Here is a 17,516-nt window from a genome sequence, read left to right as displayed (position 1 = left end):
ACAGTGGGCTGTGGATGACTGTTCATTGGGCTGTGATGGGCCGATCGGGACGAAAGTTGGATTTTTAGAACCGGCAATTAATGGCGAGAAAGTCTCGTGAAGGACCGGAATTTATTTGACGCCATTTGGTTGGAGAAAAATGGCAAATTGTGCGTTTATGGTGTGTTTAAACTGTGACTGAATTTTAGTGATGAAATTGAGTGCATGGTTGTGTAATTGCCTGATTGAAATATGCCTGTTGGATGCACGCGTGGGCCAGACTGATTTAATTATTAAAATTGGCCTTGTCAAATGCTGAGTGAGCATGGGTCATGTGTAATTAATGCGTGCACGGGCCACGTGTGATTGGCCAGTTAAATGTGATAAATGCTTGTGGAGCATGTGCATGAGTAAGAAAGTGGGTGTGGTGTGATATGTGTTCGTGGAAATTGTGCCGTCCTGAGGCGTTGTCGTTTACGCGGGACGATGCCCGGTATTACCGGAAGACTGCTAGCCTGAGGCGTGTACTTCAACGCGGGTTGCGCAGTAGGTGGTAGGTGTTGAGCTTGAGGTGTGTACTTCAACGCGGGCAAGAAACATGGCCTGAGGCGTGTACGTTTACGCGGGCCCGGAAGTGTTGTGAAAAGAGGTCGCAGTGTACCTGAGGCGTGTACTTTTACGCGGGTCACTAGCGAGGAATGTGAAAAAGATATGATGAGAATGAAATGAATGTCTAAAATGAGAATTGTGCCTGCATGTGATTGCGTGTATGTGATTGTGTTTGTGTTTGTTTAATTATCTGGAGGTACGTGATAGCTTAGGTGGGGTTTAGGGGTGAACTTGCTGAGAAGTGTTCTCATGGTTGTTTCAACCAACATTTTCAGAACCCCGACCAGATCCATGAATCCTCCACCACCGCCACTAGGGCGTTTTGGGGTGCCAGTGCACACCGAGAATGAGGTTGCAGAATTTCCGATGGGTGATGGAATGACCTGGATTACGCATACCACAACGGTTTTCGTAGAAGTAGGATTACCTTTATGGGAGACCCATGTTTATACCGCCTGGTTCTTCCGGGATGTAGATGGAGATGAGTTTGGGCCCGTTAGGGGTTTTGATGTTTCATTCGATCTCGTTGGGGATTGGGACCCGGCTGCCATACCCCCGATAGATGGAGAGTTGACCAGTACATAGGTTAGCTTAGCGCAATCTGGAATGCATCCAACGCCCGTAGCACAGGGATCTTCAGAGGCTGAGCATGAACCCGAGCCCGAAGCATCGCAAGCTGAAGATGATCCAATGGACATAGATTTAGAACCGATCCCTGAGGAAGAACCAGAGGAAGCGGAGCCCGAAATAGAACCCGAAGTAGAGCCTAATGATGAGTCTGAGGAGTCAAAAGAGCTTGTAGGAGACCCGGAATATATACTCCCTTTTGAGCAATATATGGATCCCAATTTCGTGCCTGCGTACAATTTCTTTGATTTTCTAGCTGAGGAGAATCAGAATGAAGTTCCAGCTGAGTCGAGCGACATCAATCACCTGATTGAGATTGAGGCGGAGACGGAGTCTTCGGAGGAGCAAGCCGATCAGGGAAGTTCAGATTCAGATGGGGATGAGTCAGACTCGGAATGGACGCCGAGTAAAGGGCGTAGGGGCTAGCATTAGGGGTTCAGAATGATAGATTTTGGAGAGTACCGTTTTTTAGGTAGAATGCCAGGTCATCGGTCCATTTTGATTTCGATGGTTTTAGTACGGTGTGCACATGTATATTAAGGTTTGTAAGATTGTGAATATTATGGTATAAGTTCGAATGAGAAAGGAATATGTATATTTTCCCTGAATGTTTCCCCAGTTTTAAATTGTCCGGGATTAATTGTAGTATCCGCTGTGGATTTAAATCTCTGATGATTGTAATTGAGGTCGGCGATAACCCTGGGATGTCGCATAAATCGACCAGTGGCGGATGTCGCGAGCTCGATAGGGTTTGGGGCGTGACAGAAATCTCACGTCTAGGTTCATTTGCGTGCCACATTAGAGATAGTGCATTTAATTGTTGTTAGAATTAGGACATTTAAATAAATCGTATGTCGCATATCATACTAAATGTAGAATACATTGCATAAAGTTTAGTTTTCATTAAATCCGAGAAAACCCTAAAAAAGATTTGAGTGAATTTGTGTGTTAATTAGAAATCATATTAGGGTTGTCAATGTGATTTTCTAACTACATTACATATGCTTTCATTGCTTTGAGGTAGGTTCCTATCTTGCAATTTATTTATTGTTTTGCATTATTGAGTATTATATGATTGGTTGCACATCCGCATGATCACCTCGCATGTTAGTAGATAGGTTTAAAATCAATCCAAGCTGCCTGTAAATATTTTTTTGAAATAAAAGAGAAAAGGTACCGAAAGGGCATTAGAGTAATCTAGTGTAACCAAGTCCCCGAATCCATAATCTCTCGTTCGTAGGAGTAAAGTAATTCTCTCGATACTTTACTTGGGTTTCTAATCGACCCACCAAAAAATATATTAGTGCCGACTCCTGATTGAAATGATTTATATGTTAAGAACTTAGACCTTAAGTCGCGAATTGGTAAGGGCTTGGGAGAGCCCGAGTTAGGCCTAGACATAATAATCCATTAGCCGAACCCCTAGGTGGTGCACCGCGGGAGGTTAGGTCGCGACAATACACTTTTAATTTGAATTTCTCAAAATTAAGACATCATTTCCCTAATAGCCATGATGATCCTATACATAGTTAACCAATAGAATTTCATGCAAACTGTTGACATCTGATTTTTTGGTCAAATTTTCAATTTCACATAAAAATCATAAAATTAGGATGAGGAACCTTTTCCATGCTTAGGAACCTATTTCTAAATAAAAAATATTTTTCTAGATTTTTCTTTAATTTTTCCTTAATTTTGTTTGGTTAAAATAGGGGAAAAATCAAGAAAAGTACCAAATGAAGTCCAGAAATTTCCCAAAAATAGTCATTAGTCTTATTTTAATTCCAATTTCAGCCCTGCAGTTTCAATTTTACAAAATTTCAATTAAAGATATGTTTTCCCAAATTTGGGTAATTTCATATCCTAATTGAACTAAAAATCCAATTAAGTCATTTCTAGACATTTTTAGGCTGTAGTGTCTTCACAACAATTGATTTTGGGACCTTAAATTTCATATTGGTCGGTCCAATTTCATAATTTGACAAAATAATTGAAAACCCCCAAAATTAATTGAAAATTAGGGACTTTAAGACCCAAATTGGGGATTTCTTTTAATTTGAAATTTTTTTATCAAAGTTTATACCTTTCCTAAGTGTAATCGACCATGGGGAATCCAATTTTGGCCTTAGATCAGAAAAATTAGGTCATTTGAGCCTCCAATTGAATAAAAAACCATTTCATTCGAATTCAAATTTGAGGTTTTCGGGCTTAATTGAGATAAAAAATCAAAGTAATCCCATATTTCCAAGTAAAATGTGTCAAGGAATTGAAATTTGGGGTCAAAATTGGGTTCAATTTACAATTTTAGATCAACTCGGGTCTGCCGGGTCGGTCAGATCCAACCTGACCCGACCGGGTCAGCTTCTTCCTTATCCGACTCAGTCTTGCATGGGAAAGGGGAGGATAAACCGAGTCGGCCTCGCTTGTTCACCAACCTAGATCCCCTATTTTAGCACGTGAAAAATAAAATTGGACAGTTGGAGATCTCCAGCTGTTAACGGTAGGAGTGATCGGTCCCCGGTCCGGTCTGGTTCTTGATGGAACCGGGAACCGGACCGAGAGGACCGGTTCTCAATTTCTAGGACCGGGAACCAGACCGGCCGATCTTGGAACCGAAAATCGGACCGGACCGTCGGTCCGGTCTAGTCCAATGGAACCGGTCAATGTAGAAATTCTGCAACCAAACATGGTGAGATTCCCGAACTAGGAACATCTGAACCCCGAAGGACAGTAACTCTTCAAAACAAAGCACAAACATTATCTTTTAGGCACACAACATTGCAACACCTCATATATGGATAGCAAAGGTAGCAAAAACACACGCATATTGTAGGATTTGTTTGTTATAGTATCACATGGATGACAGACAAAGGTGATCATCCGATCGAGAATAGCAGCTTCAAATTTAAATTTTATTGTCAAGGCTCAACTGGTTCAAGAAAACAAGATGCAAACACAAGCAAACTCTAGATAAGATTTGGACCCATGAAAGTATAACTAGTTTCGCAACCTAAGATAGCCTTCTGGTGCAAAATGAGAGCTTCTCTCATGGCCTCTACTAGCACGCAGCCATGCAGCATTTGAAACACCCAGCCACTGTTGCTATTTCTGTTTCCAAACAAAATATTCATACATTAGTTTTAAACCAGAATTACTACAAATCGAACTCAAATTATTAATGAAAATTCTCACCACATGTATTTCTTCTACTTCAACTTGTAAACTCTATTTACCAGTAAGCTCCGAGTTAACATCATCAATATCTAACAAAAACAAAACATTAAATAAAGCATTCACTTATTAGATATAGGAAAAAATTACAAGATAAAAAGATATATCAATGACTTACCCCACTCAAACTTTTCCACATTTTCGATGCACTCTTCAACATTAATCGGCGTGGTAACCACTCTCAACCAAGAGTACAAATCAAAGCTTCCACTACTCTAGGAGTCAAAGAACTTCGAAAGCCATCAAGCAGACGGCCAGATGTATTGAAAGTCGACTCCGAAGCAACGGTTGTTATAGGAATAGCCAAAATATCTCGAGCCATCAAAGAGAAGATTTTAAACTTTTGGCCAGCAGTTTTCCACCACATCAAAAGGTCAAGATCACGACCTTTTTCACGTTCGGCTTTAAGATACTTATCGAGCTCAGACAAGTTGCCCGCGGACACTTTTTTCTCCTCATGAAGAAAGAATTTATATCCAAATCAAGGTCGTTCTGGATATCCTCCTCATGGCTATCAGGATTCCAACTACTACCGGTATCAAATAAAAGTTGACCACCCAAATTTTTATCACAAGAACCAAGATAAGATTTCTCATAAAAATGAAACAAACTTTCCAAGGCAATCCCCACCTTATCAGACATCTCCTCAACTTTCGTACTGTCACCATAGATTAGTCTATAACAATACCTCACATAATTCATCTTTTTTCTTGGATCCAATATTACCGCAATCAACACCATCATATTTACCTTTTCGAAACTCCCATAATATTTTTCAAACTTTTCCTTCATCTTCGCACCCATAGCTTTCATCCTAGGATCTGAAGCCTTCTCCACTTGTTTCAGAGTTTTATATAAAATAGCTATCTCATTAAAATAATCATTCGAAGTGATATACCTAGTCCCAGACATCTTGTTGGTGGCATCATAAAACTTCTTCAAAAATATGGAAAGAATTTTGGCATTTTCCCAAACTTCATGTTTAGGAGTTTCATAGTCAAGCTCAGTTATGAAAGCAGGATCATCTTCTTCCATCCTTTCAAAAGCTTTTCTAAACTTTAAGGCGGTGTCTAACATGAGGTAAGTGGAGTTCCACCTAGTTGTGACATCAAGACAAACTGAACCCTTACAAGTGATCCTTGCACTCTCAATGCAACCTTGGAATGTTTTAGCTCTCATGGGAGAACCTCTCACATTCCTAATCACGTCTCGAATACGTGCAATAGAATCACGAACCTCGATCAATCCATCCCTCACAATCAAATTTAATATATGAGCGGTGCACCTGATGTGTAAAACATCACCATCTAAGATCAATAACTTATCTCTTGATAATTTTTCTTTCAAAAAACCAATGGCAACATCATTTGAACTAGCATTATCCACAGTGATTGTGAATACTTTTTTCTCTATTCCCCACTCGAAGATGCATTTCTCAACCATTTTCCCAATATCCTTTCCCTTGTGACTAGGCATCACCATAAAATTGATGATTCTTTTGTGCAATTTCCAATCATCATCAATAAAATGTGCAGTGAGACATAAATAGTTCAAGTTTTGAATGGAACTCCATGTATCGGTAGTGAGTGCGACCCTAGACTTAAGCTTGCTAAAGTAAGTCTTCAAACTTGCTTTTTCACAAAGATACAACTTCAAGCAATCTTTAGCCACTGTAAATCGTGACATGTGATTGAAGAGAGGTTGTAACTGACTAATAAAATCACGGAATCCAACACGCTCAACTATCGAAAAAGGTTGTTCATCCATTATCATCTTCCGAACAAACATTTGCCTACAACGATCCTGATCAAATGTCCATGTTGATAAGACATTACCACTACCAGAACCAGTACTGGTATGACCTAATGTCATTTGAGTCCCATCTACTCTACGTGCGGCAAACAATTTTTGCCTTTTATCTATATTTCGAGGATACTTGTTGCATCTTCTCAAGTGCTTCAACATAGCAGAGGTACCATTATCAACACTGTAAGTATACTTGGCCCCACAATAAAGGCAAAACACATCACTTTTCCCATCCTTAGTTTTTCCTTTACAAAAATGAAGCCAAGCTGATGATTTTCGTTTACCAAAAGCACAAGCATTAAATACCTTGTTTGTGTCGGATGCCTCCTCAAGGTCTTCTTCACCTTCATTTTCTAGTGAGTCCATTACCAGATTCATAGCATCGTTGGATTTGTCCACTTCCATTGACATTTATATAGATCACCTTAATCAAGCAAAACAGAGATTGGAACCATCAAACCACAACGTATATACAATTCCTAATGTCTACAAGTAGGAGCACACAAGCTAGACCCTATGTTTATCAAAGACCACAAGCTGTGTTTCTAGATCTATAGTAAGTGACGCATCAAAATTCCCCTTTTTTTTTCTCTATCTCCTCTTGGAATTCATATGTGACACAAAATAGTCATTGCTTGAGAATATTTTGTTAACTGAATAAACGCGAGTGTCCTGAAAAATTGATGCAAACGACCAAAATTAGTAGCAACTCAATTTCTGAAAGCTCATACATAATTCAAGGATATAAAACTTGGTGGATACCCTAAATTCATACTAACATCATTACCGTTGAACAATTTCCTTCTTCACCCACCCAAAGGATCTAATCCTCCATTTCCCCTCTTATCAACACCATCCAACTCATCCGCAAATATGAATTTCCATAATCATATCACCATCACAATCATTTGCTCTTAAATCATTGTAATAGAAGCAGTGGAGGAGATTAACAAGGAAAGCGCATGAAATCTCAGCAATGCAAAGACGAGAAAAACTTACTCAAGAGTAAAAACTGAGTTGATGCGAGAGCCGAGAGAAACTTTTGAGAATCGAGTCGAGGAAAAAGTGAAGAGCGAAGCATGAGGCGAGAGGCCACAAGGGCGAGAGGCCAGACGGATGAGAGGCTAGACGGCAGAGGCGAGAGGCCAAAAGGGCGAGAGGCCAGATGGGCTAGAGACGTGAGGCCAGCAAGGCGAGAGGCCAGACGGGCGAGAGGTGTGAGGGCAGAGGCGAGAGGCGTGACTGCGTGAGGCAAAAACCAGGATGGAAGGGCAAGGCAAGAGCGAGGGAGGGAAATGCGAGTGCGAGGGAAGAGAAACGGCAGACGGGCAAGCCGCGAGCGTGAGGGAAGGGGAAAAGTAATTCCTTTTAGGGTTTTCTAAGAAATGTCTCTCTTCAACAAAAGATAAAAAGCAATGAAAGCAGGGGAAGCTGCTAGCGAGATCTTCATTCTGCTGGGACAGGTCTTGGTGGTTTGGGGCCTTTGGGCCATGGTTTTGTTGAGCATGCGCTCACATAATTCACATTGGCAAGTCCAAGCTAGAGAACAAGTCCCCAAGTAGAAAATTCGACTTTGATTGATTATATATATATATATATATATATATATATATTTTGGTCGGTCCGGTCCGAGCGGTCCAGTTCCCACCTTGAAATCGAGAACCGGATTACCCGGACACCGGTTCCACTTTTTGGAACCGGGAACCGAACCGACACTCCCGGGAACCGGACCGAACCCACCGGTCCGATCCGAGCGGTTCCCGGTTCGGGCGATCCAAGTTGCACACCCCTAGTCAATGGTGAGTTGTTACAATAACTCAGGTAGGCAGTTAGAGGCTGGGGAACGGCCCGGGGAAGAGATAACAAGAAGGTTCCAGGTAGAGAAGGTGTTCGAGAAAATTCCCGAGAGAGAGAGAGAGAGAGAGAGAGAGGAGAGAGAGAGAGAGAGAGAGAGAGAGAATTAGAGAGAGAAAGAGAGAAACTGAGAAAGAGAAGGAGTAGAGGTCCCCCTGACCGAGTGATCGGCATCGTCCTGACGGGAAAGGCGCCGAATCGACCTTTCAGGTGACCTCCTCCCCATTCACCCGGCGGAGAAGCTGATCGAGAAGGCCTGAAACTCAGCTCTGATCTTCAAATCCAAGACTTTCCTGGCAAAGCCAAGCCTTGAGGTGGACAGAGCAAGTGCAGGAGGACCAATCCGTAGCCTTCAGCCGGTTCGGAATTTCTGTTTTGGTCGCCGACATCGAAGGTAAACTTCTTTCTCACTTGCATACCAACTGTTTGTTAAAATGCTCGAGTGATTAACCAAGCCAATATATGTTTAATTTGATGATTTCTTTTCTGTTTTTGTAATTATTGATTACATATTCATGTTTCTGATCGATTAATTGCTTGTTCTATGCATTTTGGATCGTGTTTTTGCATAATCTCTGAGTCGACCTCCATAAACACCTTCGCCGGAGCATCTGAACCTCGCCGGAGCACATTGCCACAGCCAATGGCCGTCCAAGTTAGTCCCCTATGATCCTTTTGATGTATAAACACATGTTTTGATGATTAGAATGGATAGTTAGCCTAGGATTTGTTGCAAATGGTAGGATGTTCTGATTATGACAGTTTCGGGCATAGGTTTTCTAGCCTAGAAAACGCCGGCCGGTGGTAGTCCGGCGGTGGTCTGGTGGTGGTAGGTTAATAGAGGGTGCTGGGGTAGTGCTTTACGACCGATGGTAGTGGCCAGAGCACCGGCGAAAGGTTGTCAGAGATAGGGCTGAAGTCACGATGATGAAAACATATATCAAGCTAGGTGCACACCAAATGTTTGACAAAATGCCCAAAGAAAACATAAAGAAACGGTGCCGTTTTGGCACCGTCCTCGCCGAGGAACAACCGGAGACCGTTCAGGCCTGTCCAACGCAGTTCAACCGGTCTAAACCGGTCCGGTTTAGACCGGGAGGAAAAAAAATAAAAAAAATCAGAAAAATTAGGAAAAATTCAGAGAAAAAATAGAAAATATAAAAAATTCAGAAAATCATTTTAAAAAATAGAAATTTTGCAAAATTTGTAGATTTTAGGAAAATTCATAAAAATATATAAAAAAACATAAAAAATTTCAGAAAATCTTAGAAAATTCATAAAAAGAGAAAAATTCAGAAAAATTAAAAACTGGAAAAATTTAGAAAATTAAACAAATGAAAAAATTCAGAAAAAAAATGGAAAAATTCAGAAGATTAAAAAGATGGAAAATTTAGATTTCTAGAAGTACGAAAATCTAATAAACAAATTTTCAAAAAAAAAATTCAAAAATTTTAAAAAAATTGCATAATGGCTCAGAACATTTGTGGCCACCCGTTTTGAGTGATATTAGAAGTTTTGGGGATGCACAAGTTGTTCTTTGAAAATTTCCTAGTTTAGAGGTTAAAAAAGGCTTAACCCCTAAAAAAACCTAAAAGGGGGGTTAACTCCCAAAAGGAGTCTAACCCCTAAAAAAACCTTAAAACCCTTAAAAAAGCACAACCCCTAAAAATGAACAAGCCTTTAGGGCTTCGCTAGACATCGATTGTTTTGATTGATTTTCCTTTTTAGGGATGATATTAGGATTATTGTTTGTGATTTGAATTGATTGTGCTTTTCATGATTGATTGATTCCTCCTCATTTAAAATGATTAGGATTAACGGATAAGTCTCGAGAAATTGAATGCTACGCTAGACACGTCAAATCAAGTTAGGTACCGAAAGGGCGTTAGAGATTTCGACATCGAAGTCATTAGCGTAACCAAGTCCCCCTATCCATGATATCTCTGGTTCGTAGAAATCAGGATGGTTCTCCTCTATCTCGATTGATTTCTAATCTACCATTAAGGACTAGTGGCGACTCCAAAATGAAATGTAGGCTAAATAGATTATATTAGAAAATAAATACCCACTATCTCGTGAGGTATGATCAGGGAGAGACCATCGTTCATTTAGGCTCCGTTCGTTTGGCGAAAAATATTCTCCTTTTGGAAAATATTTTCCCGGAAGTCATTTTCTTGGAAAATGTTTTCCCGGAACATAATTTTCCGGTATTCGGCGACCAATATGAAAAAGTTTCGGAAAATATTTTTCACCGGCGGCGGCCGGCGAGCGGTGGCGGCGGCGGGCGGCATGCGGCCGGCCGGGCGGCCGGCGGCGGCGGAGCGGGCGGGCAGCCGGCGACCGGCGGCGGGCGGCCGACGGTGGTGACCGGCGATCAACTTCCTCTCCCACGAAAAATATTTTCCTTCCCATGGGCAATTTTGCCTTCAATTTGGGGGAAAATGACTTCCTCTTTGTGAAAAGATGAAATCATTTTCCTCAAAACAATGAAGGATTTGGGGTGGGGAAGGAAAATGTTTTCCCACGGAAAACATTTTCCGCCCCCGAACACCGGAAAACGGGAAAAATATTTTCCGGAAAAATATTTTTCCGCAAACGAACACAGCCTTAGTAATGAGATGCCTTACTATTACGGCTAGTGCTATCACCTAGAGGAGGTGAATAGGTGATTTTACCAAATTGAATGATTTAAATGTGCGGAATAAATATAGTCGAGGTTAACAACTCATATGTTCAATATCAGATGGATGCGAATTACAAACTTATATGTAAGTTGTCGTCAGATGGTTGCGTCTGATGACTAATATGATGTTCTGAAGAACTTGTTTGATAGATATGTATGCAGTATAATGTCAGCAATAATAAATGAAAGTTTAGGGATAGAGAATACTGCACACAGATCTTTATAGTGGTTCGGCTTTATCAAGCCTACGTCTACTCTCCACACTGGCAGCCTGTTGGCTGTGTTTCACTATTGAATCACCAGAAGATTACAAGAGCAGTGCTTCTCCGATGATAGACTGCACTATCATGTATACTCTTCTCTCAAGTAATTTTCTTTCTAAAGTCACAACGTGGAATACAGTAATCACAAGTATGTAAGATCGAAGCTCTATTCAAACTTTGGAATTCTCGATTCTAGTTTTTTTTCTTGTACGACGTTTGCACTCTTTTTATACTCATCTCTATCCAATCTATCCGTTGGACAGTCTTCAGAAGATTGATCCCCAAATCAACCCATTAGAGAAACTTTCCAAAGGAAAATGTATAGCCGTTAGAAGAAGAACCGTTATCTCTAGGTGATTTGATCATTCATACAATCAAATCAAGGTTTCCATAAGTGTAGTTTTTCGTGTTTAAGGAACGATCTTGTGATTGCTAATTAGGATATTCTGAGATATCAATTTGATTATCCTGCATAAACTTGCCAAAAATAACACTTATTGAATCTGACGAGTAATTTTGAGTCTGTTGACAAAGTCCTTTTGTTGACTACGTCTGATGACTCAGCATATACCTGCATCAAATAACTTAAGTATAATTCTGGTCAGTAAAAGATTGTTTTGTCATTCTTCAAAACTAATTAGGGATTTTTTCTCAACACTTACCATTATTGATGAACGAAAGTACCTCTAAGCGCGCTCGGGTGCGGCGTGACACAAACCTTATGAGGAGTGCTCAAGAAGCCACTCTCTCTGCTTCCCTCTTAAATCATTCGGCCGACCCCTCACTCTCTCTCAATTTCACTCACTCTCTCTACCTTGGCCAAAACCCACTCTCTCTCTCTCTCTCTCTCTCTCTCTCTCTCTCTCTCTCTCTCTCTCTCTCTCTCTCTCTCTCTCTCTCTCACGCCATCTCCATCTTCATCTTCATCCTAATTTCACCTATTATCAAGACCAAGGAACCCACCAGCAGCTAGTTAAGGAAAGATTCTAGCTTTTAGATCATCAAGGCAGGGAGATGAGACTCATTTCTAAGCCTTCCAATCTTCCTGCATCCTTGATTTTGCTATAATGGAGTTGTAGATAGAATTTAGTGGCTTGCATGTGTGGTTCTTGATGTTTATTGTGCATGAATGGGTATGACCAGACTTGGAAATGAAGTGCATGTGTGTTCTTGAGTTCCAAATGGAGTTACATGTAGGTGTTTTAGCTTCTAAATGGCTTTGCATGTGAGTTCTAGGTCAAGAAATTGTGTTGCATGTTAAGTAAATGGGTAAAGGTGGTTGAATAGAGATGGAATTGGTTGTCGCATGTCCAATTTAAGCTTCTGGGATTGAGTTTTGGGGAAAGGAAGTTCGTGGGTTTTATTTGGAGCAATGGATTCTTGAAGTATGGTTTGATACCCAAATCCGGAACTACTATACCTCTTCGAATTTCTATTTTTGTAGAGACTCTTGTGGGTTGAATATGAAGTTATGCTCTTCACAAAAGTTGTTCTTCACATCTTAAAGTTTAACATACTTTAAATCTGGAATTTTTGGAGTTGATTTGGGTCACATGAAAATACTTCTTCAAACCGGGTTACTTTGCCCAGAACGGTAGTTTTTCCGATTCTCACGTCTTCTCGAATTTTTATAAATTTTTCCAGTATGAATATTTATAAACTCCCTTCATGAGAGTTTTAAAGGATTTCTTTGGCTACATCATATAAAAATTTCAAAGAATTTGGGGGTGATTTGGGTTCAAATTTGGTGGTTTTCCATTCGGACTCAATTCTTGAAACCCAGAAACGTAGCTACTGGACCTCTTCTTCTTTCCATTTTTATGGAGATTTTTGTGAAGCGAATTTTAAGAAAATTTCCTCATCAAAATTTCTTCCAACATCTTAAAGTATAACATACTTTAAATTTAGATTTTTCTAAGCTGATTTAGTTTGTACGAAAGACCATTTTCTAAATGGGTTTGAACGGTCCAGTTTTGCTGTTTCTGTGACCTTTACACCTTATTAATTTTTCATAAGTTTTTATAGAACGATTATTAACAAATTTCCATCATAAAATTTGCTTAGAACTTCTTTCTCTATAACATATAAAAATTTTGGAATTTTTGGAGATGATTTGGGTTTTGAAAAGAGCTTATTTTGAGAAGCAAGGATTCTGTTCTAGCGAACTGTTTTTAGTCTATCTTTGAGCTACTAAAAGTTCTGTTTACAGAATGATCCAGATTTTGTATTATCATGGGAAATGTTTGTTAAGGTATTTTTTATGACATATTCAAATTTTAGAATTTTCGGAGTCCATTTACTATGTTTTTAAGTATGATTTCTTGAACAGTGCAAAACTGCCCAGTTTTGCCAGATTGCAAATATTCATCATTTTCTATATGAGAACATTGGAATTTCGATTTGATGTCTTCTGGAGACAAAATCTATACAATTTGAGATTTCAAATGAGATATGATTGACCTTGATGTAGCATCAAATGATCGGACAAATGAGGTCATTTATGTGTTGACAGAATCTGGAATATGGTGTGAAAGCTACCATGAGTAAAAGAGTGTTATGATAGTGGCATGGTCTTATGTACACACGAGTTATCATATTTGCGTGTTGTGTCATGTATTGGCTATGTACGAAATATCTGGGCAATGTGAATGTGATGCCTACGGTCGATGAACCGTGGATGCCCCGAGGAGCCTATAGGGAATAACGGGATGCCTAGGGATCGTGTGAACTGGATGCCTAGGATGAGTATACCCTAGATGCCCCGGGAGTGTGATCGGGATGCCATGGTCAGTGGACTACGAAGCCTGCGCGGGCCGATGAGAATACCGGCGTACACCGCGGCAAACCAGAGAGCGCACCGGACTCCGCTAGACGGGAAATATTCCTCCTTGCGTGACCTACGAGCGCGCCGAGCATGTGTTGGGGTTAAGATTTAAACTACAAGTGAAAAGATAAACTGCTTGTATTCGTATGCTTCATATGATTGCCTGTTAACATTGATTTTTGGTCTTTATACTCCAGAATCAGTGATAGAAAGAGGGAGTCATGTACATTGCAATAGGTTTACATGCTGGATTAGATACCGTCCTAAAGGATCCTATTCAAATTGCTTGATACTTATGGTCTTCAAATGTGTTATTAATCATACTTGTTTACCTAAAATGCATATCATGTATGTGTGTCCTAGGAATCGAGAGTTAATAAGATCGGTCGGTTTATAAACTAGTCTTATCTCTTGTTAAGCGTTAGCTCACTCCTGTTGATATTCATTTTTACAGATCTTTGTACATGCCACCGACCCCGTATCCTGATAGTGACAGTAGTGACGATGGTGGTGACGGCAAGTAGTGGGGTGGAGTTGTGGATGTTGTTGCATATAACAGGACTATTTTGATGATGTGGTTTGGCTATGACCGTGAGGATGGGTGATTGGGAATAGTGGAAACCGTGGTTTCACTTGGATGGCATTAGGGGAGAAGGACACCATTTTGACCTCCCTGATGTAGGTTTTGCTATCGTGTTTGAAGATGAAGTCATCCAAATCACCCTTATATACAAATAAAAAGTTGGAAATGAAGATGTGGTATTTTGTTGTGGATGCGTCCACTGAACGAGAAATGTTTAATTTGATTGTGCATTGTTTTCCACTTGTGCTATAAGTGAAAAGATTAAAGAACTCCTTAGTATGTGACGCTCTGGGACGTCTCTCTCTCTCTCTCTCTCTCTCTCTCTCTTACTAAATACACACTCAATATTCATTATACTTATGGATCTATGTACGTATAACAAGAGAGATTTTATGATGATATGGAGAGGGAACAGAAACCTCTATTTTCTAGGATCAACACCACACAAAAAAAAATTGGTTTAGGCGACAAGTTTTTTAAACCAAATTTTTTTACCTTAGGTCCAAATTTTTTCGCCTTAGGCAAAGACAACAAATTTTTTTTGGTCGTGAACCCTTTGTTTCATTTGCTCCGTCTCCTTTGTCTAAGGCGATAATGTTTTTTTTTTATCTTGTCACCTAGATACCAAAGGCAACGAACAATAAAATTAGTCATCTTTGAAACCAAATGCAATAAAATAAAGTTACCTTGCTGATTCAAACCTCCCGAGAGCCATGTTAACAAAAAATAAAATAAAATATTACTACATCAAATTTTCGGCATTCGAGACTAGAGTTGGCTCTCTTAAGTGATCGATTTTCTTTAAAAGTGACACTTAAGTGATCCGAAAAAAACTTTTAATATGAAAGTGAGCGCCGTACACAACCTTTGATGCTTCTAGTGTCTTTCTACTAATGAAAAGCGATTACTTTGTTTGTTAAATCTTGATGAAAATGCAAAGGTGATTATCACCCTTTTCAACATTTTAAGTGAGGACATATCCGGTAAAATAGATTCATTCAAAATAGGCATTTTAAGTAATTACTTGAATATCTTATCATCAATTTCCCAATTAAAATCTATGGTTTGTTCTCTATTAAGTCATCAGCAGCGTAGGAGGATGAAGAGGGACGGGGGCCCATGTTGCCTACAGGTGCCGACACAGGGATAATAACATCCGTTCAGGCATATAGCTCCCACCATGTTTCTTGACCTATTTACCTCCCAAACCATTAGATGTCATGTTTTCTTACGTCGAATTGATGGATCACAATGGTTGCCAACATATCTCTCTTGCGCCCACAAACAAAAATACCCCATCACTTCACCCTCCATCACAACACCCAACTTCAAGCAACTGGCCTCTCTCTCTCTCTCTCTCTCTCTCTCTCTCAGCTCTAACACAATCCTAGAAATGGCCTTTAGGAAACAGAACAAACTACCACAAGCTGCAGTCATCAAGCAAATCCTCAAGAGATGCTCGACCCTAGGCAAGAAATTGCACAGCTACGACCTCCAGGACGGCCTCCCGTTCGATGTGCCGAAGGGCCATTTTGTCGTTTATGTTGGGGAAAGCAGGAGCAGATACATCGTCCCGTTGTCTTTCCTATCTCATCCCGATTTTCAGCGCCTGCTCCAACGAGCCGAAGAAGAGTTCGGGTTCGACCATGACATGGGCATCACGCTTCCATGCGAGGAAGTCGTTTTTCAGTCTCTCACCTCCATGATTAGATGAGTCGGAGATCAAGGAGATGGTGGCGTTAGGATGGTGGGGGTTTTGCATGGAGAGAAGATGTTCAAGATGAAGCTTGCAAAAGATTGACGCACCTCGTTTTTTTAAAAACTTCGCTCTATGGTTAATCCTAATTTTTGGAGCCATTAGGTTCTATTGTGTCTAACGACTCTCTAACTTGAAGTCCCAGATATTTTCTGGGCTTCATTTGTATAAAGTTGGTGGTTTTACCTCATCAGGGTGGGTTTTGCACTTGCAGCCTTTGACTAAGAGGAGAAGATGAGGACTAAATGCAAGCTGTGTGTGATTAAGATGGATTAATAAAATATCACTCTCTCTCTCTCTCTCTCTCTCTCTCTCTCTCTCTCTCTGTTACTAAATACATAGATACTATTTATTATACTTATGGATCTATGTAGACACATAAGAAAGTTTTTATGATGATTTGGAGAGGGAAAAGAAACCTTTCGGCAAATCAAAGACCGTTGAAGAACAAGTACTCTCTATTCTCTATGATCAACACCACACACAAAAAATTTGGTTAAGGTGACAAATTTCGTTTGTCCCCTTTGGTCCAATTTTTTTTTGCCTTAGCCAAAGACAAAAAAAAAATGTCACAACCAATGGGGTGATTGGTCGAGTGGTTGAGAGTTCCTGGCCTCAGACAGTAAAACTGATGAGGTCCCAGGTTCAACTCCCACCGATCACATCTCGGGGGCTTACCCGGTGGCATTGATCTTGTACCCCACCACCCCGAGGAATAGTCCATTGCACGTGGGATACCTCGGTTATCAAACAAAAAAATGTCGCAAACCCTTTGTTTCGTTTGCTCCGTCTCGTTTGTCTTAGGCTGTAATTTTTCTTTTACCTAGTCACCTAAATACCAAAGGCGACCAACAATAAAATAAGTCAGTCTTTGAAACCAAATGCAATAAAATAAGGTTATCTTGCTCAAATGCGAGAAAGCTCATTCTTTTCGGGGGAAAATTCCAAATAAAGGCATGAAGTGACCATGTCAGTCTCAAGTAAAGGCCTAAAGTAGCCATAACCGTTTCAAATAAAGGTCTGACCTCTCCGGTCGCAAGCCCGCTAAATATTCTTTCCGGTCAAGGGCATTTACGTCTAAAGACAATTTTAGTTTTAATTTATCTTTTCATTTTTTCATTTTTTCTTTCTTTTTTTTCTTTTTTTGGTTTGTTCTTTCTTCTTCACCGGTGGCCGAACGCCAGCCATCGGTGATGCTTGAAAAGGGCTGGGCTAGGGTCACCCTCGCCCAATCTTGGCAAGGGCTACCCTTGTCAGCTATAGGCGAGGCGAGGCGGGCGACCCTGGCTCTAGGCGAGGTA

The 17,516-nt window shown here is 40.3% G+C and overlaps 1 protein-coding gene across 1 annotated transcript; it reads left to right on the top strand.

Annotated features, from left to right (window-relative positions):
- The first annotated feature begins 15,819 nt into the window (after window positions 1–15,819).
- On the top strand, window positions 15,820–16,463 carry LOC115689927 (auxin-responsive protein SAUR50-like). The gene has a single exon (XM_030616119.2). It carries the CDS (start codon window positions 15,853–15,855, stop codon window positions 16,171–16,173), a length of 321 nt encoding a protein of 106 aa, XP_030471979.1. The 5' UTR covers window positions 15,820–15,852; the 3' UTR covers window positions 16,174–16,463.
- The last annotated feature ends 1,053 nt before the right edge of the window (window positions 16,464–17,516 follow it).

The sequence above is a fragment of the Syzygium oleosum genome, unplaced genomic scaffold (assembly GCF_021117445.2).
Source record: "Syzygium oleosum isolate NSW1041296 unplaced genomic scaffold, Sole_v2.1 Sole_v2.02, whole genome shotgun sequence".
Lineage (NCBI taxonomy): Eukaryota > Viridiplantae > Streptophyta > Magnoliopsida > Myrtales > Myrtaceae > Syzygium > Syzygium oleosum.
This window is presented reverse-complemented; position numbering and strand designations above follow the sequence as displayed.

What these genes read in the sequence shown, in the direction of transcription:
- LOC115689927 (XM_030616119.2), top strand. Translation starts at nt 15,853, where the DNA reads ATGGCCTTTAGGAAACAGAACAAACTACCACAAGCTGCAGTCATCAAG.